The 26,458-nt window shown below is 33.6% G+C and overlaps 2 protein-coding genes across 4 annotated transcripts; one reads left to right on the forward strand and one right to left on the reverse strand.

The window, feature by feature from the left end:
• Positions 1-5,857: 5,857 nt before the first annotated feature.
• Positions 5,858-20,134, reverse strand: LOC124534593 (probable isocitrate dehydrogenase [NAD] subunit alpha, mitochondrial). Of its 3 annotated transcripts, none has more exons than XM_047110517.1 (7): positions 20,002-20,134; positions 19,500-19,667; positions 19,046-19,224; positions 14,765-14,980; positions 11,434-11,569; positions 10,839-10,952; positions 5,858-6,444 (listed from the first exon to the last, which is right to left on the reverse strand). In XM_047110517.1, the coding sequence occupies exons 1-7, from the start codon at positions 20,026-20,028 to the stop codon at positions 6,217-6,219; spliced, it is 1,068 nt and encodes a 355-aa protein (XP_046966473.1). In that variant the 5' UTR covers positions 20,029-20,134; the 3' UTR covers positions 5,858-6,216. The 3 variants fall into 3 exon arrangements, with proteins under 3 accessions (XP_046966473.1, XP_046966472.1, XP_046966470.1); XM_047110516.1 differs by having other exon boundaries at positions 19,747-20,038; XM_047110514.1 differs by lacking the exons at positions 5,858-6,444; positions 20,002-20,134 and adding exons at positions 8,663-9,059; positions 19,747-19,990.
• A 1,946-nt stretch (positions 20,135-22,080) lies between these two features.
• On the forward strand, positions 22,081-24,968 carry LOC124534595 (vacuolar protein sorting-associated protein 33B). The gene is made up of 2 exons (XM_047110519.1): positions 22,081-22,448; positions 22,919-24,968. Exons 1-2 carry the CDS (start codon positions 22,291-22,293, stop codon positions 24,690-24,692), a joined length of 1,932 nt encoding a protein of 643 aa, XP_046966475.1. The 5' UTR covers positions 22,081-22,290; the 3' UTR covers positions 24,693-24,968.
• Positions 24,969-26,458: the final 1,490 nt, after the last annotated feature.

The raw sequence follows: 26,458 nt of genomic DNA on the forward strand, positions 1-26,458 counted from the left end.
CTAGCAAACCCTGTTATTGAAATGTATAAATATAAAGCTATTGTACCGACTTTCAATATTACTAGAATGGGTTTGATTAAGGGTATTCCCGTGGACTGGACAATGGATGAATTAGCAACATCACTCGAACTTCCCTCTGGATGTGGTGAAGTTTTAAAAATCAGACGCCTTAACAGGAAAACATTTACTGATGGTGTTATCACATGGGTCCCAACCCAATCTGTGGTTATCACATTTAGGGGGCAAATGCTTCCCAATAAAGTGTTTTCCTATCATACTTCCCTACCTGTAGAAATGTATAAACTTCCTACGATCCAATGCCTGAACTGCTGCCGTTATGGACACATAAAAACTCAGTGCCGATCACAACCTAGATGTTTTAAGTGCTCCAAATCCCACACAGGTGAGTCTTGTGATGTAAGTAAGGATAACGCCACTTGCTTACATTGCTCAGGTGTTCATTTTACTACGGATAAGGACTGTCCTGAATTTTCACGCCAACAATCCATAAAAATTGTTATGTCCCAAGACAATGTGTCATATATAGAAGCATCCTCACGGTTCCCTCCTGTTCGTAGATCCTATGCAGAGATTGCAAAAGAGATGTTCACCCCTCCTATATATTCTCCAACTATCCCAAACAAATCTATCCCTTCACCTATCAGATCCTATCGTAAGACTGTTTTAAGTACTCCTCGCCCAAGATCACCGCTTGGAAAAGGATACGATAAACAGGCTCACCAATCCATTGTTAGCAATTGTCCCTCTACTACTCCCAATGGTTGTGCTCTCAACCAAAATACTTCTCTCCCCGTAAATAACAATCCCAACTTCTTGGAAATGTTAACGAAGATTCTTCTAAGCATTATTTCAACCTGTAATGATATCCCCTTACCGTCCAACGTTGCTCAAGACTTAGGTCAACTGTTCTCAATCCTTAAAAATGGCCCCTATCAGCTTCCTTCAATGGAACTGCAAGAGCGTCCGGCCTAAAAAACATGAACTCCTCTCTCTAATTAATCTCCATAAACCTGTCATTATTGCCATCTCTGAAACTTGGTTGATCCCTGGATCCCAAATCCCTCTATCCCTGTCCAGCCAGCATATTAATGCTGTTGCTGTTAGAGCCCTCAACATCTCTTTTCTCTCCCTGTATATCCCTCATCCTAATCCCGCTTTAATTCCCGATTTATCCGCCATCTTCTCTAGTCTCCCTCATCCTATCCTTGTCATGGGGGATTTTAATGCCCACCATACCTCCTGGGGTTCACATTTTTCTGATTCGTTTGCTCTCTTGTTGATGGACATATTTGATGATGCAAACCTCTGCATCCTCAATAATGGCTCACCAACACGTAGAGTATACCCCAACCAAAACCCAAAATCCGTTGTTGACCTATCCCTAACCTCTCCTACCCTTGCTTCTCAATTATCCTGGAATGTCCTATCATCCTCTTTTGGTAGTGACCACTTCCCTATCCTCCTTTCTTTAAATAACCGATCCATCCCATACTCCATCCCAAATCCTTTATTAAAATATAAATTAAAACATGTTAATTGGTCTGCATATGCTGAATCTGTTGACGACATGATTGACACCCTCTTTGCGTCGCAAGACTATCGAAATGTAATCCTTTGCTACGACCTGTTCGTTAATGGTATTTTAACTGCAGCTGATCTCCATTTTCCCAAAAAACACATCTCAAAAAATCATTTGCTTTCCACCCCCTGGTGGGATGAGGAATGCAAACGATTAACTGAACAGAGACTAGAGGCTGAAGAAACATACACTATGTGTATGTCTATGGATAATTTTTACAAGTATCAGAGAATCGACGCCAAATTAAAACGACTGATTTCTAAAAAGAAAAAAGTCAGTTGGATTCAATTCTGTGAATCCCTGAGCCCTCGTTCCTCTTCCTCTGCAGTCTGGTCCCAACTTAAAAAATTCCGCCGTTGCCTTAACTCTGACAATCCTACCTCAAATACTCCTTCTGAGTGGCTTAACAATTTTGCTGAGAAGCTTGCCCCCTCCTTTGTCCCATATGAGGACAGTTTTCTAATTTCTACGCCAGCATCTACTTTGGATGAAATGGATGCCCCCTTCTCTTTTTCTGAACTTCAATGTGCATTAAATGGTTTATCCGATTCGACACCCGGGGAAGATGGCGTTCCTTACTCTTTTATTTCCAAACTAAATGATAAAGCTAAACATTGTTTTTTAAATATTATTAACTCGGTCTTTATCAAAGGAATCATCCCGCAATCTTGGAAGTCACAAATTGTTATTCCCATCCTTAAACCGGGTAAGAACCCTTCCGATTGCGATTCATATAGGCCTATAGCTTTATCATCTACTTTGGCAAAGAGCACTGAACATCTCTTGAAGAATCGCCTGGAATGGTTAATGGAAAGCAGAAACATACTTGCTCCCTCTCAATTTGGCTTTCGGAAGGGGTCGAGCACTATTGATAGTTTAAGCATACTTACAACAGACATTCGAATTGCCTTCGCTAAAGGAGAGTACCTTGTGGGAATCTTTCTTGATATATCTTCTGCATATGATAATGTCCTTCTTCCGTTGCTCAGGCAGAAAATGCAACAGCTGAGTATTCCACCGAGGATAGTTCATTTCATATGTAATCTGTTAATTTGCAGATCAATAACGGTTAGACACCAACATCTCTCACTTCCCCCCAGATTCGTCTGGAAAGGTCTTCCTCAAGGCTCAGTACTCAGCCCTCTGCTTTATAGCATATACACTCATGACCTCGATTTGTCTGTTAACAACTTTTGTAACATCCTCCAGTATGCTGATGACATAGTTTTATATTATAGATCTAGTTCCGTTGAAAATTTAACATTTCGATTAAACTCTGCTTTGCATTATCTATCCCAATGGCTCTGTGACCATGGCTTGTCGCTTTCGATAGCCAAAAGTCAAGCAGTGATCTTTACGAAAAAAAGACGTATTCCTGCCTTTGATCTGTTTTATGAGGGTCAATGCATTAACTTTGTAGACAAAACAAAATTTCTTGGTATAATTCTCGATTACAAACTGAACGGAATTTCACACTCTGATTACATAGCCAAGAAATTTGAAAAATCAATTAATGCCCTTAGAGCTGTGTCTGGAGTCTGGTGGGGAGCTCACCCTTATACATTAAAATTGGTCTATAACGCAATAGTTCGTAGTCACTTGGACTATGGACTGTTCGTTCTAGATCCTTTTAATAAATCAGCTTCAGAAAAATTAAATAAAATTCAATATAAATGTTTTCGCATTATATTGGGTGCGATGAAATCCACCCCTACTAATGCTCTACAGGTTGAGTGTGTTGACCCCCCTCTACAGATAAGGAGGCAATATCTTTGTGACCGCTTTATCATCAGATTGTTACAGCTACCCTCCCATCCTCTACTGATCAGATTAAACAAACTATCCCACCTTTTTAACTCAGATAATCCGGCATCCCCATTCCTATTAAACAGTTTCCTCAAGTATACCAAACTCCCCCATCCACTTACCACTTTTCCCTCTAATCCTCTTTTTTCCACCTCCTTTAATGCACTTATTTATAATCCTCCGATAATTACAAATCTTGGACTCGTAAAAGGTTCCCCTGATACTAATATCCAATTTCAAACAATTTTTCATCAAAATTGGCCAAATCATCTCCCTATATATACTGATGCCTCTAAGCTCTCGCCGACCGGCTGCGTTGGTGCAGCTTGTTGGATTCCTAAATTTAAAATAGCCCTATTATTTAAATGTCCCCCCGAAACCTCTGTATTCTCCTGTGAGGCTATCGCTTTACTGGAAGCTGTAATGTATGCCCAGTCACACAATATTCAGCAAACAATTATTTTATGTGAGCTGTCTGTTAGCCATTAAAGAAAATCCTTTTCGTAGCAGATCAAGACTTTCAATCGTTTTTAAGATCAGAGAGGCCCTGTTGTCCTGTCATCAACAAGGGCTACAAGTCCTGCTGGTCTGGATTCCTAGCCATTCAGCTATATCAGGTAATGAGATGGCAGACTCATATGCTAAGATTGCTATCCAATCTGGTACATCTGAGCATTTTGCCAACACATCTCAGGATTTGCTCTCTCTTGCTAAAGCTGAAATGAATAAATCCTGGAATTCTTTTTGGGTTTCATCAAAATTGGTCAAGAGTAAATATTATTCGGCGTTACAACCTGAAATTCCGAGGCGACCTTGGTTTTCATCTCACAGGCACGCTGACCGTTGGGTCACCTCCACCATCTGTCGGTTACGCCTCGGCCATTCATGCACACCTACTCATCTAGCAAAAATCAGAGTTCGTGATCACTCGCTGTGTGAATGTGGCCTAGACGAAGGCTCTGCAACCCATATCCTGTTCCTTTGCCCTAAACTTCTTCGTCCCATTTATGACATCCTCCCTTCTAAAGTCCCTCGCCCTATAAATGTTGAATGTTTGTTGACGTTTGTGTTTAGTCCATTTTGTTCAATCTTATGTAAATATATCAAATTAAATAAAATTAAGTTGTAAATAGTCCAATTTTTCATATTTTATTACATATATAGTTTAGAATACTAACAACATTTTTATTTTATTTTTAATTATCCTATTATCAACTCTTAATGTTTGTGTTGTTCTAGGTTAAGGATTAACAAGGAAATTAATACTACTATTCTTGACTTTAAAATTCAATTGAGTTTAGTGTCTCAACCGCACCGATCAATCTCATTCGTGTCTTCTCCATCCTACGTGACATTGGCGAAATAATCTGTGCCCTGCCGGCACAACTAAAAGCCATTAAACTAAGAATTGATTGAATCACTCTCACGTAATAATAATTTTTCATCAAAAGTATAACACCTCGCCTCATTGCCTCCACTGGTGACAGGAGGGCTGGTTCGTTTTTTGCCCAGAGGATCGGAATTGCGATTCAACGGGGAAATGCTGCTAGCATTCTTGCCACCATTCCACGCGGTCAAGATTTATACAGTAACTAGTTTTAGTTCATATTTGTATATATATATTTAAGCATTTAATGTTGTTAATTCATCACTTGAATAAAATAACTCTCACGTAACATTGGTGAAATAATCCGTGCCTTTTTGGTTCAAATAAAAGCCTAAAAAAAAATAAAAAAACAAATTTATTACATTTATTTACATTTTACTGAAATCAATTAAAGAGTATTCGAAAAGTTAGATTGTTTTTAACTATATCAAATATTGCTTTATTTAGATTTCTTTGCTCCAGTTTCAAAAGTAACGAGTGAGCGTAATTATAGGTAAAACGGTTAGAATATCTAAAATACCGTGTTCTCACATTCTTCAGCCTATGAGTCGTTTGCTTCAATAACTTACTGCTCAAGCAATATCCTTATATTAAAAATACCATATGGTATATTAAAATATGATTGATGTCTTGTTATAATAATCTAAAAAGATACAATAAATATTTTCGTTCTGGTTTTTAACGCACTGCAAGTGTGTGGCCAGTCGCCACCGCGCATGCTACGACGATGTTTCAGAGCTGTGCCGCGTCTTGGAGATTGAATATCTTCGGCACCTGTTTGACAAGTGCCTCAAAGTCGATACGTTTTCAAAAGTGTGAAAAGCAGCATTCATGCAAACCAACTTTGCAAATAAGCCATGAGCAAAATTGAATATTTTCCCATTTAACAAAATCGAAAGTCTTTTCGTTGTTTATTTTATCTAATTTCACATAAAATTAGAATTGAAGGCTTCAGAATTAATGACTTAGCAAATTTTTCAAGTCGTGAAATTAAAACAATTTTTTATTTTATTTTTATGATTCGTCTAATTATTAAGAAACATGCAAAAAAATAAAACAACAGAAATTTTTAATAAATGGTTTATTTGAAATTTTATTTCATTCCTTGTTTGACAAAGAAACTCTTTAGTGTCAAGTTCTAATAAATAACGATTATAATTCTTTAGGATAACAATGTTTTCGTTTTAATATTAATAACTTAATTCATTCAATAAATACTTAAATGAATGAATTGCATTCAAGGTGAAAATGTACTTTGGCATTTCATATCGCTGCTTTTTCTACGTGATTGCTGTAAATTTTATCTAAAAAAAATAATACTATGCCGCCATATTCACAATTTGAATCATGTTCAAGGCTCTGGTAACATTTTTTTATCTTCTAAGTCCAAAAGGGCGGGAAAAATCCTACCATGCGTATATAATTAATTTAATTTCGAAATAATTGCATTGGTGTATTCGCTACATTTGCCAGTACCGCCAAGATCACCGGTAAGAGACTTTCCTTCGCGCAACACTTCGTAGCAGGCATTTTGAACTCTATCTGCGTGTTCATTAAGTTGTAAATGCCTTAACATCATGATGGCGGACAGGAGTAAAGCTGTGGGGTTAGCCATGTCTTTGCCAGCGATGTCGGGAGCTGTTCCATGGACCTAGGCAAAATAAAAAATATATTTAAGTACATGATGACAAACTGAATGAATTATTTACGTATTTTATTGGAATCTTGGCTGGTAGACGAAATTGTTCAAATTAAAAAGACCCGACAACATATATTCCAGGAAGTTTTCTAAGCTCTATATTAAAATGGCCATCAAACGTGTGCCATCACTATGATGTTAACGTAGTGACGTGATGATTTGTGACAGGAATAAATTAAATAGAAATATCGTTAAAAAAACGTTATTGTAAACATTCAACAGCGTGTTATTATTATAATAAATATTAGTAGCTTTCGAGTTCCTTCAATGCCTGATCAACTTATCGAAATCTGGAAAAGTAACACCGTAAACACACTTACCGTTCATTTAGTATTAACATTTGTTTTAATCGATTTATTTACCTATGGGATAAAAAAACACGAATGCAATACAATATTTTATTATAACATTTATTGTCAGATTACATCTGATAATTGTAATATGTATTACAATTCATTTCACTGGAAATAAATATTGTAGATCAATACAAATAATACTGAATACAAACTAAAAATGGAATGATTCAAACATCACAAATTAGGTAACCCGTTTAACTAAATCTATACTAAATGAAATATATACCATAAATACTGTTTATTATGGCTGATATTGGTAAATGTTTACTTCAGTATCAATCATAAGATAAGATGTTTAAGGATGTAGTAATTTTGCAAATATAAATTGAATTATGTAACAATAAGTTTGTTATAATTTTCCATTATTCAATTAATAATAATGGTGCATTTTTATATCATCAAAAATCAATTGCAATATTTGAACAAATTTTAAATTATATATAAAAATTATGTGACATGACCTAATAAATTAAAATAAAGAGTATCATAACACAATAATATGTATGTTATATGGGCAATGAGGTTGATACTAAATAATAGAATACGGGAAAACATGAAATATTGATTGAATACTTTTTTTTATTATATTTTATTGACTACAATATGAAAATCTACCTAGCATCACACTTAAACAGCCGTGTATCACTATCAAAATGCCAAGAGGCCAATAAATAACTTAAATACGATGAATATCATGAACACAAACACTTCATTCCATTTTGCAGCATTCGTTTGTGAAAATATAATTTTCCCTTCCCTTTCAATGCAATGAATTTTTTTCTCTGTTAACATACAAATTGTATTACATTCCACATACATGTATCCATTTTATTTACAAAATACAAACAAAACAATCTATGTGTTCATTTCAATAGAAATTCTTTGTAATTTTTTTAGACATCAGGTTTTGCACAGATTAATAAATACTTGGTTCTATATTTAAAAAAAAAAATCATTGATTACATCCTAGTACTAGGTTTCAATGTCAAATTACAATTCACAGAATTTACAAATTCTTGAATACATTGTCCTCATCCATTTACCAAAATCAGACGAGCTTTCCCACTACTGGTAAGTAGCTATATAATGTTGCCTTTGTAAAAGATTGTGTGGTTTTTCCAAGTATGCTGACAATTTTTGTTAGGTTGTCTTAAATTTTCGCGATTATTACACATTTAAATAAAACTAATTATTACGGATGAATCGCGTATATTAATTATTTTTCGTCTGCCCGTGACCACGAACACTGCAAAGTGCTCGAAACGTCGGGATGTTTAAAAATAATTAATATACGCGATTCATCCGTTATAATTAGTTTGATTTAAATTTTTGTTAGGTCCCAAATTGTAGCACTATTGTGATGGTGGTTTAAATACATCATCAATTAGGTGTGACATTAAAATATATGTGATGTAAAAAAATATTTGAAGTAGGCTTGAACAATAATCATTGTATATCTCCGACCTAACAGATCTCTCCGCTATGAAATGTTTAATGAACTATCGCACATTTTACAATACATAACAACAAAACACAATTTCATTTAATTATTAATATACAATTGATCTAGTTTAGCTAAACATCTACTTAGCTTCCATCGCTGCGTTGCCTTATATACATTTAAAAAAATACTACTACTTTTATATAATTAAACATAAATAACTTAAAACTCATATTTCATATGAGTTTAAAATAATACTGTTTTTTTAAATCAATTAAAAACTTTAGTACTATTTGTATGTTTAAATATAATATGATTACCGTCTCACAGTGCTTTTGAAAAATATATTGAATAATTTTGTGTTAAATTTTACATAATATATCAATGGGGTCGATTTCTTTGAAGGCGTTAAGTATCTTTATCACTTTATGTGCCCCGGCCAGGGGGTCCGGATAGATATGTGGAAGACATACACCGTAATGCAATGTAATGTCTTCGAGTAACAGGGGCAAGGCAGCGAGGGGGGCGGGGGGGGAGCTGTCCTACTGCAGCTTGCTGATGATCTCGTTGGTGTACTGCGTGCAGGAGCTGGAGCCGCCCAGGTCCTCGGTGAGCACGCGACCCTCGCGCAGCACGGCGAAGCACGCCGCCTCGATGCGCTCGGCCTGCGCCCCCAGCCCCACGTGGCGCAGCATCATGACGCCCGACAGCAGCAGCGCCGTGGGGTTAGCTTTGTCCTGCCCCGCGATGGCGGGCGCCGTGCCGTGCACCTGCACCAGCATTACATGACACTTACACCGGACTGACAACAGTGACTCTGTTAACTTTTGTCGGCTTATGAATACAAGTAACCAATTTTCCAGCGATGGAAATGTAGGTGCCAAAATTGATTATAGTATGTATATACACAGCCGGAGTGACTCTGTTAACCTTTGTCGGTTTATGAACAAAAGTAACCAATTTTCCAGCGATGGAAATGTAGGTGACAAAATTGATTATAGTATATATATTAATTATGGGGTTAGTTTTGATTTTATTTGTACAAGTATAAATTGGAAATGATATATTAGTGACTTTTTTCAAAAAATATGTCCCGAACTCATCTCTAAAATCTTTACATAGAGATAAAAAACTTTAAATTATAATATTATATGATTACTTTTACTAAAAAGAAAAACTGAACAATTTCATCATTTCCGATTTATCTTTGTACATTTTTTTAAATGAGATAGTCATATACATGTACTTAACATATATTATTGTAAAAACCGTTTTAGGCCAGTTAGTACTCATTATGTAATTTAGAAATAATAATGATCACAAAAAAAGATTAGTTACTCATAAATAGTTATTACTCCACAAAAATTATATGGTGTAAATGATTTTTGGCATTATATTTTGTACCTCGTGCTTATATTTCATGTAACAGATAATAAAGCAATTTTTTAATACCCAATCAGGCATTTATGTCATAATTTCTTGAAGTTATAAAATTATAAAATATATGTTCAAAGGTATTCCTTACATTTTATTTAGTTACTTCATTCCTATATTATTGACTAAGAAAATAATCATTTTATAGAGTATTTTAAAACTTAATTTAAAATAACTTGAAGCATATATTATGCACATATACATATAATCTAAATATTTCAATGTAATAAAATAGAAAATTTTGTGATATTAAGTGTATTGATTATTGGGAATATATAGAATTTAATCTCAGTATATATTTAATTCGTTATTTTCATTATAAATACAATTAAAGTTATTAGACATAATATTGTGTATTAATTTTTATAACGGACACAACATATATTCATGCAAAACATATTTTAGTAATGTTTTCAATGCCCACACTGGTTAGTAAAAATTTCGTCAAAGATCTTTTGATCAGACTTACATTTTCAATTGATATATTTTCACTGCTGAGATGCACAGTATTTTAAAACACTATCACTTTCAAAATAAACTCGGTCCGGTATAAACATTTCCTTTATGAAGTATTTTTAAATATTTAAAATCTTGTATATTGTAATTAAATATATGATTTTCTATGTATATTTATTAGCGTACATCAATATATATATTTGGCAATGTGAGTGTATGCGAGTTGTGTACATTACAACAAGTGGTGTGTATGGTAGACTTTGTTGACTGTGGATGCATTTGTCTCGAGTCTGAACAGCAGTTTTGTTTAGTTTTTTTTTTTTTATAATATGTCACAATAGCATCTTTGTCATGTTTTTAATATAATTTAAAATGTTTTGATTCACAATCGAATTCATCAAAAGCGACTTTATATTTAAAAAGTTACTGCAATTAATATAATCCTAATATTTAAAAATAATAGTAAATCAACTATTAATGTTTACTAGAAAACCCTGACATAATAATAATATGTAAAATAGGCCTTTACATTCGAGACAATTCGGGACGATTTAGATAATTAAGTACTGTCATAACAATCCCCCCCCCCGGGTTTTGTGTGTGTGTGTGTGTGTGTGTGTGTGTGTGTGTGTTTGTGTGTGTGTGTGCGCGATACTCACGGACTCGAAGAGCGCGCCGTTCTTGCCGATGTTGCCGGAGGGCGTGAGGCCCAGTCCGCCCACGAGCCCCGAGCACATGTCCGACATGATGTCTCCGTACAGGTTGGGCATCACCTGTAACATCACACACACAACATCAACTCATCGCTTCATACAAATTGCCTTTAAAGAAGATTTTTCTTATACCTTTACAGATATTCAAGGACATTAATGGTTAGTTATCCAAGCAGGATACATTAATTGAAATAATTGTATTTAATTAACACGACGTTGTATTTTTTAAATGTTAAAAAAGAGTAACTACTGAGTTTCTTGCCGGTTCTTCTCGGTAGAATCTACTTTCCGAACCGGTGGTAGCGTCACTTAATTGTAAAATGACGATTCAAAAGTGCTTATAAAAGCCTACTTGAATAAAGTTTATTTTTATTTATTTTATTTTTGATAAACTTTTTATCCTCTTTGACCTTGAAAATAACAGTAGTGCAAATTTCAAAAATAAAAAACTATAATTCGTATAATTCGCTACCATTAAATGTTTAAACTCCGTAATCTAAATCATTTAATTAGAAAAACAGGATTAACATTAAATACTCACCAAAACATCGAATTTTGAAGGATCCTGGACCATGTTGAGGCAAACCGTGTCGAGATACCGCTCCTCAAACTTTACATCCGGGTACTGAGTGGCGAGGTCACGACAACACCTCAGGAACAGACCGTCTGACATTCGCCTGCAACCACATACATTTTTATGACGTCATATCGCTAAAAATATGTTAACAACAACAACAATAGCCTGAGTAATGCCTGAATATAATTTCTCACAGCTTTGAGGAGAAGGTTAGGAGTATATTTCAATTTGGGTTGGTGTAAATCCACCAGATATTACAGAGTTTCTTTGAAATTAGTCACATGAAAGATTTCTCGCGATGTTTTACCTTTACCACCGAGCTCGAGATTTATTATAAACACATATTGATTTCCTGGATTCGAACCCGCAATCATCGGATAAGATGCACTCGTTCTAACCACTGGGCCATCGCGGCTAATATTTGTTCGTATGGTTGTTCCCCTCAATCTAATCTAATACATTCTGCATACGAGAATTCTTCGAGTATATCAATTTAAACAAGAATAGCAACAAATATTGATTTTAACACATATTATGTCAAATATATGTTTAACATATTAACTTTTTACTTAGTGAGTAGGTGTTAATATTGGCCCAGGTACAATATTTGCATTTACACAGATAAATTTCGTAGCTCTTATGTAACATACATATTATATTATCTATGCTACTGAAGGCATGTTCAATAAAATAGTTGTAGTATATATGTGTGTTATTTTATATGTTTGAATTTCACGAACAGTTGAAATTGAATTCGTTAGAATCTAGGTTTAGAATTTCTTATCTAATGGGTAAAAATTGGCTATTTGACTGGTTTTTCAAATCTATTTTATTATTATTTGGTAGAGTTTAAGGAACCCATTAAACGTTGATTTTTTTATTTCTAGTACACATTTGCCGAAAAGTGATATAAAAATCATCATATTAAAAATTCCACAATTAAATAGCGCGCGAAAACGCTACTTTGACAATATGGCGTTGCAATGGTGTCGATGAAGTCACTTGCCTGTATTTTAATCTGTGGTACATATAGTAGGCAAGCAAGGTTAACAAACAAGTGACTTCATAATAAGCACGACCAATCAGGAGCGTTTTGTGTCACGTGACAAACGTTTAATAAAATGCATTTTTATTTAGGGATTTTAGAATAAATTAAGTAGTATTTTCAGCCTTAGTAAGTAAATAACCATTTTTAAACTCATAATATAAACTGATTACAACAATTGACGCTTTATTTTTAGCCTAATAATCTTTATATGACATACGATAACAATTCTAAAGGCTTATAAATAAATAAACATACATCCATGAGTTTCATATAAAATTTATAACTCACAGATGATTCGTTTATTTTTATCGAATAAAACTGAAAAATAGCGAATAAATTAAATATGAATGTATGTTCACTTTTTCGGTAGAATCAACGTTACGTAATAAAATATTATATTAATAAGTGCAAGATTATTTTTAATATAAATCGCATTGAACCATCAGTTTAATTGATATTTATATTCGTAAAACAGGTGATTCGATATCGCTCTATTAGCGACAATGAAGACGAACCTAATATGTGACAATTATCTCGAGGCTCGAGGCCGACCGTTTTACCTTCGCAAGTAATAACGCCATATATTTCCATACTCTAAAACCGTATCAACAATGTACTTCTTTTTGTTTTTAATATTCAACACCGACAAAAACAGCCTGTAAATTTCCCAGTTCCCACGTCTGGGCTAATGGCCTCTTCTTTTGAGAGAAGGTTTGGAGCATATTCCACCACGCTACTCCAATGCGGGGTGGACCAGCATGTGGCTGAATTTCTTTGAAATTAGTCACATGCAGGTTTCCTCACGATGTTTTCCGTCACCGCCTAGCACGAGATGAATTACAAACACAAATTAAGGACATGAATCAGCGGTACTTGCCTGGGTTTGAACCCGCAATCATCGGTTAAGATGCACGCGTTCTAACCACTGGGCTATCTCTGCTTTAATACTATTTATTTTATTAATAGCTATTAAATAATACTTTGAGAAAATCCCATATCGAACAAACGTGCTTTTAAACTAGATAAGAGTAACTTTCTATAATTCTGAGTCTTGCCACATTCTATAAACAAGTGATATAGGTCTTCAAAACTTTCTCACTTTTCATAATAAAAATGGAATTTAGAAGTAATTTTTCGGAAGTAAATTCCTCGAATAAGTTAAAATTCGAAATGTTACATTTAAGACGCAAAAAAGTTTCAATAGTATTACGTATACGAACTCATTTTTTTTATAAATACCTCAATTCAATTTCAATTGCATTTCATTTACTTCTTGTCTGACTGACATTTGAGGAATGTGACTGTGACACAGTTCGTTGCTACAATGTTTCTTAGCAGAGAGCTTATGCCAATTTTAGCACTAATTGTCACAGAAATTTATATTTAGCCAATTCATCAAGAAACTACAAAATATAATTACAAGATATGATAACGTCATAAATCACAAGCGTGACAAATTATATCGTGACTTTTTTACTTTGGGTATTCCTGCAAGCCTGGTCAGCTACCACCCACTCTAAAAGTGCCATTAAACAATTAAATTGTTCTGACTTGGGGTTTAGCTAGAAAAGTCCCAAGGGCTTTGTGCAAACCGGTCTGTGAACATACAACCTACCATTCAATCATCAGATTTTCTACAAACAAAGAACATGTTCGTCGCTTAACAGCAATACTAAGTTTTGTTGATGCGAGTGAGTGAACCAGTAATTAACGGCACAAGGGAAATATCAATTCAGTACCTAAGGTTGAGGAAGCTTTCATGATGTAAGGGATGGTTCATCTTTCTTACAGAACCAGTGTCTATTGAGATGGTAGTCACTTCTAGCACTAAAATAACGTTTAAATAATGTCTACTGTTCGAGTATATCAAGGAGGCGACATAGCCCAGTGGTTAGAACGCGTGCATCTTATTGATGCGGGTTGAACCAAGCAAGCACCGCTGAAAAGTCAAGTGCTTAATGTGTGTTTATAATAATCTCGTTCGGTAGTTAAAAAAAACATCGTGAGGAAACCTGCATGTGTCTAAATTCATAGAAACTCTGCGACACGTGTATTCCACCAAACCGAACTGGAACAGCGTGGTGGAATACGTTCCAAACCCTCTCCTTAATGGAAGAGGAGGCCTTATTTCAGCAGTGGGAAATTTACAGGCTGTTACTTACTTTTACTTTCTAGTCATATTCCATAGAAAAGGCTAAGAAAATGCTAGAAGGACGTTTAAATAATGTCTGGTGTCGGGGCACTCACATGATGTTGGCCTTGTGCACGGCGGTGACCTTCTTGCGCTTGTTGTCGCGCGCGAACTGGAAGGCGAACTGCGCGACGCGCTTGCTGGCCTCCTCCGTGATCAGCTTGATGGACTGCACGACGCCGTCGACGATCTCGTGCTCGATGCCCGAGTACTCGCCCTCCGTGTTCTCGCGGATCGTCACCACGTCCACGTTGTCGTACAGCGTCTTGATACTGCAACGGCAGATAGGAGACACCGTCACATACATTACTTGGTGGCAGGGCTTCGTGCTAGCCCGTCTGGGTAGGCACAGTACGCAGTATTGTTGTGTTCCGGTTTGAAGGGTGTCACATACATAGATATGATTGTGTGAGAATATGTTGATAAGTCGGTGTGATGTGGAACAATGTTTGGAGCTGGTAATGGTGAATATGGCCTATACTGTTAGTATTGAACTCATTAGCACTTATTTACTCAATAAGACCCTTCTCTGTAATAGCAGACAATTTTTTTTTTGTTTAATATGTTAACATTAAAATCCCAAACCAAAGTCGCTTACCGCTGTCTGTCCCTATGTATGCTTTAGAACATTCAAATTACGAAACGGATTTTGAAGCGGTTTTTTTTAAATAGATGGTGTGTCGAGGGGATGATTTTTTTGTATATAATAATATATGGACACTATATTAAAGAAACACTGATAATGTGAGAAGTTTCTTATGTGATGTCGTAAATAAACAAATTCTTTAGTATATTTATATTATAAAAACATTCGTCACACACATTCGTAACTAAATGTATTATACAAAAATATGCACAAATAACCAAGATTTAGAAAAATACCTGGCATCTTATGTGAAATTATCTAGTCACAATTAAAAAAAAAAAACATAATTGTTAGTAAATATTAATTCAGTACACCACAGACAATAAATTAAAACATATTTAGAGGCGACAGATTTTCATTTCGCATTCAAATATATGACGATATATTTTTAACTCGATATGATAAGAACGTAGTCAATGCTACGGACAGATACGGTTTTCCAATCTTGGATTATTTCACTTCATATTTTTTTTCCGCATATTACTGGAATACGTCAATATTTATAATGATAACACAATTATCCGATAAGCATAAAAATCTATATGATATATAAGAAATAACATCGGGGTTTGTTTGTACATAGTGTTTTAAAGATCTTTTTGTAAATGTAATTTGGTTGTGTGATAAATTAAAATCTACTTTATATATATTGTTGGAATAAACAAGCAACATCTGCGTCAAGTCACACAACTTCCCTTTAAAAAAAAAGGCGGGAGATTCGTAGTTGACATATTGGGATCGCGAATATAATGATTACGGTGTAATGTGATTATTGATGGTTATTTGTTGTAGACTAAATGTTTTTCTTTTGTGGTAGATTGATTGTTATTTTAAATTAAGGATAATTGTTTTAGAGGTTAACCTACTTCCTACTTCTGGTTCCAAAAATATTAATAGCGAAAAGCGATTTTGTCGCAGTGATTATGGGATGAAAGCTGCTCACATCGGTTATGGTGTTATTTTGAAGACTTCCAGCCATAGAAGCACAGAAAATTAAAGAGGATTCTTGTATGCTATGATTTAACCAAATAATTAATTTTAGAAAACGGAAAAAAGTTACTGGCCGCGAAGAGAGCAGCGCTATGGCTTTATAAAGAAATTAAAAAAAGTAAAACGTGCGAACAGACGTGATTAGTGAAATGAGGTACAAAAAAAGTGTGATTTCGATATTCCTTAAAGTCTGTAGAATAAAGGCGAAATTTCTATGGCGACTTATAAGTATGTACCAAATATTGAACCAGAATTGTACTAGTACTACTGAATGTTGGGCTAAAGCTCGTTATAATGTTTCTATATTACCGAATATTATCTATGCTGTAGACCGTAGTAGAGGACGCAGATCAGATCACGAACAAGACATACCATTTAATATAGCGTATAAAAGCTAATTTCCTTCACATAATTCATACATTATTTATAATTAATCCATTTAGTAAAACCTTCATTGAACCAATCACAATGATATTTTTATTAGGAAAAAAAAAGTGTGCAGCAACGTAAAGTTATTAGTTTTATTTATCTTAATGAACGAAGCCCGCAAAACGTTATCAGTTACGTAATTATTATTAACAACAATCCGGTAACCCCGGTTTGTCATGTACGAGATAACGAAGATTATCGAACTTGAGTGGCTCACGGGCTCGAGTGAATCAGTTCTTATCGACAATTTTACTTCGATTCAAGTACACCATTCACGGTCGCTACTTACCGGCACATTTATTTAAGTAATCATTCTATAACGCTAGTCCATTCGCTGAGAACCTTTCAATATTTAAATAAAACTAGTTACAACGGATTTGATAGATAGACTGAGATCTACCCGTGACCACGAACGCTGTAAAGTGCTCGAAACGTCGGGATGTTAAAAATAATTAATATACGCGATTCAAATCCGTTATAACTAGTTTTATTTCAATGTGTAATAATCGCGAAAATTTAAGACAATATTTACCCTTCAATATTACCATAACCTGATGCCTAAGTCCTTATAGGAATTACTTTGGACTGGGATTGGTCACAGTGGCATAGCTAGATGAGGAAGGGCCCCGGTGCATAGAAAAAGAATCAGGTCCTCCCCCCCCCCTCTTTCCCATCCTGCTTTAACTAATAATTACCCTTTAAAATTATAAATACCAAATAAGAAATCTTGTGCGCGGGGTTGTGATTATCTAGCTACAGAAGCTTCAGGTTTAGGTTAGAGGCCCCCTGAACTCCGGGGCCTTGTGCACTGCACCTTTTGGACAAATCTTTTCCAATTCCAAAAAGGCATAAAGAAAAGAGAATGTTACTAATCGATAATTTATTCTACTACAGAAGATAAAAGACTTTTGTGTTGGATGGATAGAGGTCAGAAAGGTCATTTTGGAAATATTGTTATTGTTTCGGCTTTACAAATATCATTAAGTCATGTGATATCCGGTATTAACTTATCACAATCATGGCGCTTCACTTGGAATTCTGACGACGGATCAATCATCGATACCGTTGAAAGATAAGTGCAATGAATTACTTGTAATCATTATAGTGCACACTGATAAAAATCTGGCGACAAAACTACATCAATAATTTGTAAAATAAATATTTAAGCCTATAGAAATTCATTTAAAAATAGAATCTGGTTATTTTTTTTTAATAATGGCAATTCAGTTATTAGTGTATAACTGAAAATGGATATTTTTAGGTATGATTAAAAATTATTATCATAAGATTTGTAAATTTTTAAAAATTAAAATGATCATGTAAAAAGAGGATATTATATTACATAATGTATAACTAACTGAAATTATATATAATCCTATTTCAAAGAACAAGACATTGCTAGGGTTACCAGCTGTTAAATCAATATTATAGGACTAGGAATTTACTAGGAAACAATACTTTAACAATTTTAGTACAAGCTTATGTATTAACTTTTATGAAGAACTACTAGTTGCCTGCGTCTTCGCTCGCTTTAGGGTTTTGGTTGTCATGAGTTATGCAAAAAAAGTAGCCTATGACATTTCTTGGAGTTTAAGTTAGCTTTATACCAAATTTCATCAAATTTGGTTAAGCGGTTTGGTTGTGAAAAAGCGACAGACAGAAAGACAGACAGAGTTACTTTCACTTTTATAATATTAATAATAATAATATAAATCTACAACAGTTAATCCTAAATTTAATTTAAAGCTGTATAAAAAAACTCCCTTCAATGTTTCTCAGGTATCATGTGAGTTAGGATGTAAATGAGACCACTAGATAAATGACAACCCTAGTTCTTTCTCACAACTTTTAAAACCAGTTCAAATTAGATTATTACAACTACAAATAAATTTCGCACAGACTAAATCTAGATTAGTCTAGTTTTGTTAGTAAGTGTTGTATTATATTTTGCACAGCCGTATAATGAGATTGCAAATATCACGAGACCACAAATACATTGTATGAACTGTAATTTGATACTACCGGTTACCACATTATGTACACACTACTAGTGCATTAACCTAGCGGCTCTGCGGTGTTTTATAAACTTTAAACATAGATATTAATAAATATAATATAACTTAGAGATGTGAAATACAAAACTTTAAAAGGAAAGCAGCGTCTGTCCAGTTATATGACATTATTCATTTATAACCAGAGCTAGTAAAACTTTTTTATATTCACATATTTATATTTTGTGGGACTATCTATCTAGAGTATGATAATTACTCACCCATCTAAACTTTTACAGGGCCTGACGTTAGCATAGAGGTCGAACTCCTTACGGAGTGCCAAGTTGAGAGAGCGGTAGCCCTTTCCGACTGGGGTCATCAATGGCCCTTTAAGACCAATCTTGTTTTCATTGACGGAGTCAATTGCCCGTTGAGGTATTCCAAATTTGCCATCTGGTCCCTAATTAAAACAAATGATAAGTAAAAATATCAGATAAAACATAAATATTTGTTATTTATTTACGAAATGTATAATTATAAATTAAATATATATAATAATTACAAATATGTCACATTCATTCTTATAAGAATAATAAATTATTGACATTGGTTTCCCTTAAAATAAAAACGTAAATAGTTTATAAACTCAAAAATAAAAGTAAGTTGTTTTATCGTATAATTTTAAGGGCATGGTGTCTTTAAAATAATCGAATTCTTGTTAAAACGTGTACTTACTCTAACAGCTGTGACATCCACTTCGTCCCATTCAATCGGCACTTTGGCAGCTTCGAATATTTTCTGAACGGCTACAGTGATCTCCGGCCCGATCCCGTGGCCGGGAATAAGGGTCACCTTCCGTACTCCCGTGCTGTACTGAGCGGTACCAGCTCGGCCCGCTGGGACCTTAACGAAACCAGAAAAACCCTACAGTATAACCTTACACTTCGTTCGTAGAACAAAGACACGAAAAAATTTTGTTAACCTCATTTTTCACACTCCCAACCCCTCCGGAGGGTTTATTCGTCCCCGACTCGAACAATTTCAGTAAGCTTTCGACAACTTTACTCTCACGAAAAGGCTTCAATAGCGCATTTATGTAATTCTTCGACATAACTATAAGTCTATTTTTGGATGATAAAAGAAATTAAACGAGCCGTCGTAAAATGTTAATGGGATAAGGGTCTCATGCAGAAAATTGTAAGAAATAGAAAACTATTACACTGAACTACAAACTTACAATTTTTCTGATTATTCTCGCAGCCATTTCACTAAATTTTATTTTACGAAGACGAGAGACTCCGCGGTGGAGCGGCGGAGGGGAAGGATACTGCGAACTCGACAACGACGACGCATGACCGGAAATAACTGTCAAGGTCGACTTTTCGCGGGATTTTTGGGAAATGGATATAACATAAATAAAAAAACTATAACAAATTGGAATATAAGGACAATTTTTTTTCAGCCAAACTAATGACACTTCACTTTACTGAAATATTTTGAGAGATATCAAAATAAGTAAACTTTTGTGAAATTGTGCTAACATATGTTTTAGTAACATTAAAAATTATTTAAAATTTAAAATATTCAAGAGTAAAAATAGAATATTGTAAATAAAAATATAGATTTGCAATTTTTTCAAATATATTATCATAGGCAACATTCAATTCAACTGACGTTAGTTTGGCTATCGGTGGTATTCTGTCAACACCGACTGCATATAAATAGCAAAATGTCAATAAAGTTAATTTGACATTTCTCGTATTGGTCTTGCCAACATCTGTATTTTATTTTACACGCAACATTATAAAAATATTAATAAGAGATTTTGAGATGAAATATTAATGTAAATATTGTATTTTACGTGTACTGTCCACTAAGCTATCTTGGCTCTGTTGCAAAATGTACGCACTAGAATTCTTTATATAAACTGCAGTTTATTTCGATTTTATACTGTCAAGTAGGGTTGTTGAGGAAGTGATTATGAGGAAGAGGAGGAGGAAGAGGATTTTTCGAACGCAAATTTAGAGGATGCGGATGAGGATGAAGATATTTTTCAAGAAAGAGGATGCGGATGAGGAAGCGACAGAGAGAACGGATTAGGAAGATAGGAAAATATAAATACTAGCGGACCCAACCGAAAAGCCGTTGTCCTGTCTGTACATAACATACATACACTAAAAAAAGTGCAGTCTTTATATCTTTATTAATTACTTAAGTCAAATATTTTATTATTCAAAATAAAGGAATTGAATACTAATAAATAATCAAAATAAATTATAGGAAGGTTTTTTTTGTAAAAAATAATTTGGACGCTGTTTCCCCTGACAACCGGTTTCTTAGCTCATCATATACTCGTACTAATCCAACACTGCTAAAACGTCGTTCGCTGGGCATACTTGATGGAGGAGAAGATAGGTATTGCCCTAAAGCTCCGAAATATTTCGGATCATTTTTTCACCATAAAAGACTGTGTTCAAGCATATTAATTAGTTTTTTTTAATGTCGTTATTTAATAGTAGCTTTAGTAACATGTACCTCTCCTCTATTGGTAAACGTGGAAGCGGTGGGTGTGGGGCAGGATGTGTCTACTACAGCTACAGATTCCTCTTAAATTGCTCTTAAGTTAATTTTGAGGAAGCGATAGCGGAAGAGGATTTTTAATTTTTATTTCTGAGGAAGCGATATCGGTTGAGGAACCCAAAATATTGCGGAACTTTTGCATTATGAGGAAGCGGAAGAGGAATCCTCAGCAACCCTACTGTCAAGTATGGTTTTAACGTTTGACAATAAAACAAGTAGCAAGACTAGCAAGTGCAGCGTTGCCAATGTGCGGAGAATTCCCCAAATTGCGGGGAATCGCAAGTCGATCGGGGATTGGTGTGGGGATTGTCGTATACGGGGAAAATGAGGGGAATTTATACTTATGCGTTTTATTCCAAAACGATCGGTAATTGATTGTTTACCCGTTTTTTAGTTAGTACAAAAATTGGTATTGTATGTAATCGATTATTAGTTAGCATGGTAGCAAAAACACACTATATATTTAACACATTAACCATGACTAGTCATATTCAACGAAAAAAAAACAAGGTCGTCAGTAACCATGACTAGTCTGATTTGACGAAATTTACCTCAAAAATTTGATTTTATTGTTAGGAAATGAAAAACAAGCATACAATAACATGATTTTTTTCCTTTATTTCTGTGTGGGGAATTGGGACATTTTTTTTCCATAATTTGGGGAATTTCGCTAAGATTATTGGGGAATTAGCTGAATAAGCATTGGCAACCATGAGCAAGTGGCATCCAGCGAAAACTGACAAGCGAGTAGCGACTGACAAGAGTGACAAGTGGTCATTGAATAATAGTAAACATTTCGCATATATTTAATTAGTTTTATATAATTTTATTATACCTAATAATACCAGAGCGTATTTTTAGAAGCATAGCTAGATTCTATATAAATGCATTTCGTTAAACAATGCAATAATTAATGTACTTTAGGTTTTATTAAAAATACAAAATAATGGACCAGCCGCTTTCCTTAAAGTTAGCTTCCTTAAGTCAAATTTCACAACATAAATTAGAAAAGATTCTTGACCAATGTGGCGACAAGGCGGACTTAATAATTGACCCATCCCTTATAAAACCATTGGAAAGAATATGCGGTGTTAGTTGGCTCAGGTAAGAATATCCCGTTTTAACGAAAAACATAAATAATGAAGTTAACAGATGTTTATTTATTATTTTACAATGATGTTGTAGTAAACAGATATGTTATTAACGCGCAAAAAGTGAAGACTAGAAAACGTCCTAATTGGGACGTTTGCCTTTACTAGTTTTACGTAATAATAATACGTTAAAATATATCACAATTACGTAGTAAAACGTTTTGCGTAATTAAAACATCTAGTTATCCCTTTTACTTATTGTTTTTATCAAGCTATCCTTTTTACTTTTAACGAAATGTAAAAATAAATTAAAGTAAACGGTCCCCGGCGCGGCACACTTTTTTCTGTTGTTTAGTATGGATATGACATATCTGTTTATTAGAATATCGTTGTTATTTTAAAAAGTTTTTATATTATTCAGCAAATATTTTTTTTGGTTTATTTTTAATTGACCCACTATATTATTTAATTTTTTTCTTCAAGGCAACATGGAATTGAAAAAATATACAAAATGGATCCTCAATTGGGTACTACAGCAAACATCACTAGAGTTTATTTAATACCGGCTTCCATAAAAAAGTACAAGTGTGTTCTAGATCAGATATCATCTGTTTTGAGCCAAAACCCATCGCTAGCAGATGCCAAATGTTTCAACATTATAATTGTACCAAAAGTTATATCCACATTTGACTCAATATTAGAGAACAGAGGTCTCTATGATGTAGTAAAGTTGCATTCATTCTCATGGGAATTAATGTACCTCGACGATCAGCTTCTAAGCTTAGAATTGCCTTTTATTTATAAACAATTATTTGTTGAACAGAACCATTCTCTATTATCAAGCATTTCCATGTCCTTGTGGAGTTTATTCCATGTCACTGGCCGACCTAAGTGTATATTATCCTTAGGTAAATTGTCAGCAAGTGTCTTAGATATACTGGAGGTATACAATGAGAGTTATTCCAGAGATTTCATAAGTTCTGAATCCTCACAAGATATTGGAGCCTTAATCGTGATGGATAGGGATCAGGACTATGCTTCAAGCTTGCTCACACCAGCTACATATAGTGGACTCTTGAGTGAGATTTTTGATATCAGCTGTGGCCATTTAGAAGTGAATGGAAATGATACAAAGTTAAAGAGAGGAAAGCTTAATTTTACTACTACTGCAGGAAATCCTGGTAAAAATACAGTCATAACTCTAGATAGTTCATTAGATAATCTATATGGTGAAATAAAGCACAGACATTTCTCTGAAGTTTTAAGTGTATTGAGCTCAAAAGCCAAGTTATTAAAAAATGAAGACATTAAAGCATTAGGCATTAAGGAAATGAAAGAATTTGTTGCGACAAAGTTACAACAAGTAACACTTTTTAAACAGAATCTAGTCAATCATGTTTTAGTCAGTGAAACCATTATATCAGAAATGAATAATAAATTCGAAAATCTGACATTTACCGAGAGTGAAATGTTAAATAACAGAAATAAGAAGTCCAATTTTACCTTCATTGATGAGAATTTTGGAACAGATATCCACATCTACAATAGCTTGAGACTCATGTGCTTACTCAGTTTGACTCAAGGATTGTCTTACGATGAATATAATACCCTTGTAAGCAAGTATTTGTTAGCATTTGGTTACAAGTTTTTATATGTTTTTAATAACTTGATAACTGCTGGGCTGTTGATACAGCCATCCAGTCCGAAACTTTCTTTGTCCAATTTAGGTAACCTGAGCGAAAGGCTACCAAGGTGGCAGAATGAATTTCAAACTGTAGCCAATAAATTAAAGCAGTTACCATCTAAATCTGATGATGGAAAGTCACCAAGTTATGTCTTTAATGGTGGATATGTTCCACTGGTAGCAATTATATGCAATGCCCTACTAACATCAGAATCTTTAGTAGATGTTTTGTCAAAGTTATCTGCTCTTAGTGATCTTAAAGTGGGCGGGGCTGTAATTGAAAAATTCAAGGATGGTATGGAAACATTGAATGAAAAGTTATCGAATTTGAATCTGCAAAATGATTTGGAATTTGGATGTAGAGATGCTAAATCAATATTGAAAACTTTAAAAGCTGATAAGTTAGGTGGGTTTTCTCTAAAACCAAAAACAATTTTGGTGTATGTAATCGGTGGGGTGACTTATGCTGAAATTGCTGCTTGTGACGTTATTCAGGCTAATACAAGCAGTAGGATTATAATAGCAAGTGATTGCATTGCAAGTGGTAGTGATCTGATGGCTGCCAACACTTGATTATGAAGATTGGTGTAAAGAATCTCTATTGCATTTAACTTGCACAGCAAGGAAATATATAGAAATTATATTTATCAAAATTTACAATTATATTATATTATTTAAGAGCTTTTCAAATTTAAATAATTACATATTTCCAAGTCAGAAACTGGATATGAATATGTTATATCTTTAATAATTATGCCTACTTATGTTATTTATAATGTATATACAGACTTTTTGAATACTTTTTACACTTGATTTATCAATAGATAAAGACAATCCAAGTCTTACAATATTTATTTAATTGATAATTATTATTGTTTAACTTAACATAAGAATTTTATGTTTAGTGTTAAATATTTTGTTATTGCATAATAAACAACTTATTTTATAAAACATATTTTATTAAGAAAACACAATATATATCTGTATGAAAATACTTTATTTGTAAATATCACAGTAAAAAATTACAAATATAACTTCTTACAACTACTGTGGGCCAATTTGAATTTACTTTTATTTAAATTATTATTTTAACAAAGTTGCAGAAACATTATTATATTTTTTTCGCACACAGATAATGTTACAGATTTCTTTCCCGGGTTAGTTCATAACAAGAAATACCTATTTAATTAAAATTAAATTTTAAATGTGCGTAATTAATGTTCGTTAACAATCAAATATAAATGAAATAACCAATTAAAATACCAGTAACAAGTTCAACAACTTTTTGAAATAAAAGGCATTACAATAAGGTTATAATCATGTAATTTCTCAGACAATTCTGTCTAATGTTTAAATAAACATTTTAATTTTTTTTTATTTACTACATACATGACCAATATTTTTCTTGCTACTTGGATAGGTTCACACATACAAATGTTAACATATAATCACTCTTCATGCATATAACCTATTAAGTAGTTGGAAAAATTATATTAAATAGAGAAGGCCTGTGTCCATAGACCTCTAAACTTAAGCTGAAAGTATAAGCAGTTTATAATATGCTCGTGGCAGACATATTTTCCAAAACATGCCTCAAGACACTTTTATCAACGATGAGTTAAAAAAAGAAATCTTAACTCAGTAGTACTTGCACTGATTTGAACCCGTATACACTCTAGTCACTCCTGCCTGAGTAAGTATTATTATAGTATTATAGGTTGATTCTTTTATTTCAATGCAAAACAATAATATCATGTATCTGACAGTAATTATAACATTTTATTTATAGATGAGTATATACATGCTTATATTAAAATTTAATATATTCCTTAAACTTTAATAGAATGTATGTATGTTCACTATAAATTATGCCTGAGAAAGAAATCACCTAAATATTTTCTTTACAAATACATTTCATATAATATATTATACTTGCTGTAAGTAAATTCTTTTGTTAAAGTTTAGTTTATAATTACATAATACCTCGAGACATTTTTTTTATGATTTGTTTTTATATTTAATACAAATTAAAAATAAAACTGTAATATTTACAACAATAAATATGTACATCGAGTTATATGTAAGTAACTGTTGCTAGACTGTATTTTTCAAATAGAAAAATACACAGACAACTTATACATTAATTACGTTAAAATATATTACTATATTCTATAATTCATTGGCAAGATAAACAATAAAAATTAATAAATAATGGGATTGATTTTAAAGATTAATTTTCATTTTCCTGAACAAAGATTAATACCATTATTAAGATTAATTTTATTAATATTATACAACTGACATGCTCCGAACGCAGAAATCACTAAAGGTGAAAACCT

Source organism: Vanessa cardui, chromosome 13, assembly GCF_905220365.1.
Source record: "Vanessa cardui chromosome 13, ilVanCard2.1, whole genome shotgun sequence".
In the NCBI taxonomy this organism is placed as follows: domain Eukaryota; kingdom Metazoa; phylum Arthropoda; class Insecta; order Lepidoptera; family Nymphalidae; genus Vanessa; species Vanessa cardui.